Raw genomic sequence first — 1,837 nt, 5'->3', positions numbered from 1 at the left:
GGGGGGGGGGGAGATAAGACCAATCACCTTGCACAAGAAGAGAAAGCAGCAATGACTGGTCTTAGTACCAGAAGTTTCTGCACAGAGCAACATTTTTCATCAGATTATTACACAGACCTAGAAGACGAAATAAACAGAGCACACGAAAACTTAAGTATACACACACGTCTCTTCTATAAAGCCAATATTTGCATACCCTATAGGTCAGCTTTAAACTTATACAGAGGTTCTAACCTTTTCCCACACTAACCTCAATTTGAAAAGAAAAACGTAGGGCAGGGATGGAACTTTCAAGTGTTTATGTGCATGGCATTACAAAGCAGAAAAACGTGATAAAACTGGTTTTTGCAACGTTCTTGTAAAAAGATTTTTAACACTTCTGTAACAAATTGCAGCTAAGACAACCTAAGTGGTGACTCATCAAATTCACAAAAGTCTGAAGTGCACAGAAAGTGAATACGCACATGTACATAATCTGAAGATTGTCGGATTACTGTGTCAATGGAGGCACATACAGAAATAACTTCTTTTATTATTGTATTATGACAAATTAAAGCTGAACCCCAGCCAATACTCCTATTTTTAGCGTCAGGTAGCATGGGGAGGGGTAAGAACTTTGTCCAGTTTTTATTTTTATGTCCTATTGAGCAGACCTTATTACATAACTGTTTTTAGTATACATGGTAAGATAATACCTGCATGCCTTCCCTATACAAAAATGTGCTACTAGAGGTGCACAGGGAAAGTTTAGCAAACACATGCATTTAGAAAGTAATGGAAAAGTATACCCTATTCATGTACAGCATATACCTGTTTCATATTTTCATATTATGGTCAAGGTAAAAACAAACAACAATGTAAAATTTTTTTTCTTTCTTCCATTGGGTAACTACGAAATACTCCAATAAATTTTATGTTGTGACACTCTCTATCATCCTTTGATTAGCCCTTACCTGTTGACAAAGCCATACACATAACAACACAATTGTTTATTATAACATTCACTTCTATTACAGCATGGTCTCCTATAGACATTAAATGCAATAAATGTTTAGTTTGATTAATATAATCATTATTTTCATGAAAAAAGGAACGATTAGTCTTAGTGTAAGATCTAAATGAATTTAGGAAAAGATTATCAAATAGTTTTTAAACAAAATGATTACCAAATATACCTGGATCCATGATCAGGCAAGTTTCAGTATGTTTGTATGTATGGTATGTTATGTAAGTTATGTTTTAGTATAGTCAACAATAGATCAGGAATCTTTTTCTGACCTGTGTGAAAAATAAATGTTCAGAAATAAATACATTCTTCTTGTTCAATAAGCCACAACTTCAGGGAACGTGTACTGTTCAGATCAATTTTTTCTTTATTCAGTATGGCCATAATTACATAAGGGATGTTTTGCTATATGTGGGAAATATAAAATGATTTAGACCAAAAAAAATATTCATTATCAATAAGCTAAAGCACTAAAGTGCAGTAACTAGTAGCAATCTGTCGATATTTTTTTAACCAGATGATTTAACCAGATGTACAGATGTCTTGGTGAAAATCTACAGCCCCCTCTAGAGGTTGCTAGGGGTTCTTTGAGCAATGAGCAATTTGTGTCTCTCGGGTCAGTTTAAGTGTCACCAATGGTTTTCTGTAATGGTGACATTCTTCGCACTTGCCAGTAATGCAAAAGGCATTCCTCTTACTGGCCGCCATGCTAATGTACTGTGAGCTGTGGATATAGTTGTAACTATAGCAGGGGTTCCCGAAAACCTGAAAGTTATTTTAAGCATTCCTACATGTTAAAAAGGTTGAGAAACACTGCTCTAGAGTGTGTAC

At 34.9% G+C, this 1,837-nt stretch overlaps 1 protein-coding gene across 4 annotated transcripts in view; it reads right to left on the bottom strand.

Moving 5' to 3' along the window:
• CPM (carboxypeptidase M) overlaps positions 1-1,837 on the bottom strand; it is a 45,375-nt gene that overhangs the window by 30,840 nt on the left and 12,698 nt on the right. Inside the window, exon 1 of one of the 4 annotated variants that reach the window (XM_072401341.1) lies at positions 28-171. The exons of 2 other annotated variants lie outside the window; for them this stretch is intronic. In XM_072401341.1, the coding sequence (XP_072257442.1) occupies positions 28-93 (66 nt within the window). In that variant the 5' untranslated portion in view covers positions 94-171. Of the gene's footprint in view, positions 1-27; positions 172-1,837 lie in introns of those variants that run through there. One more of the 4 variants, XM_072401338.1, reaches the window with a different exon arrangement.

This window comes from Pyxicephalus adspersus, chromosome 2, assembly GCF_032062135.1.
Source record: "Pyxicephalus adspersus chromosome 2, UCB_Pads_2.0, whole genome shotgun sequence".
Lineage (NCBI taxonomy): Eukaryota > Metazoa > Chordata > Amphibia > Anura > Pyxicephalidae > Pyxicephalus > Pyxicephalus adspersus.
Note: the sequence above shows the minus strand (reverse complement) of the source record. Positions and strands in the feature narration are given on the sequence as shown.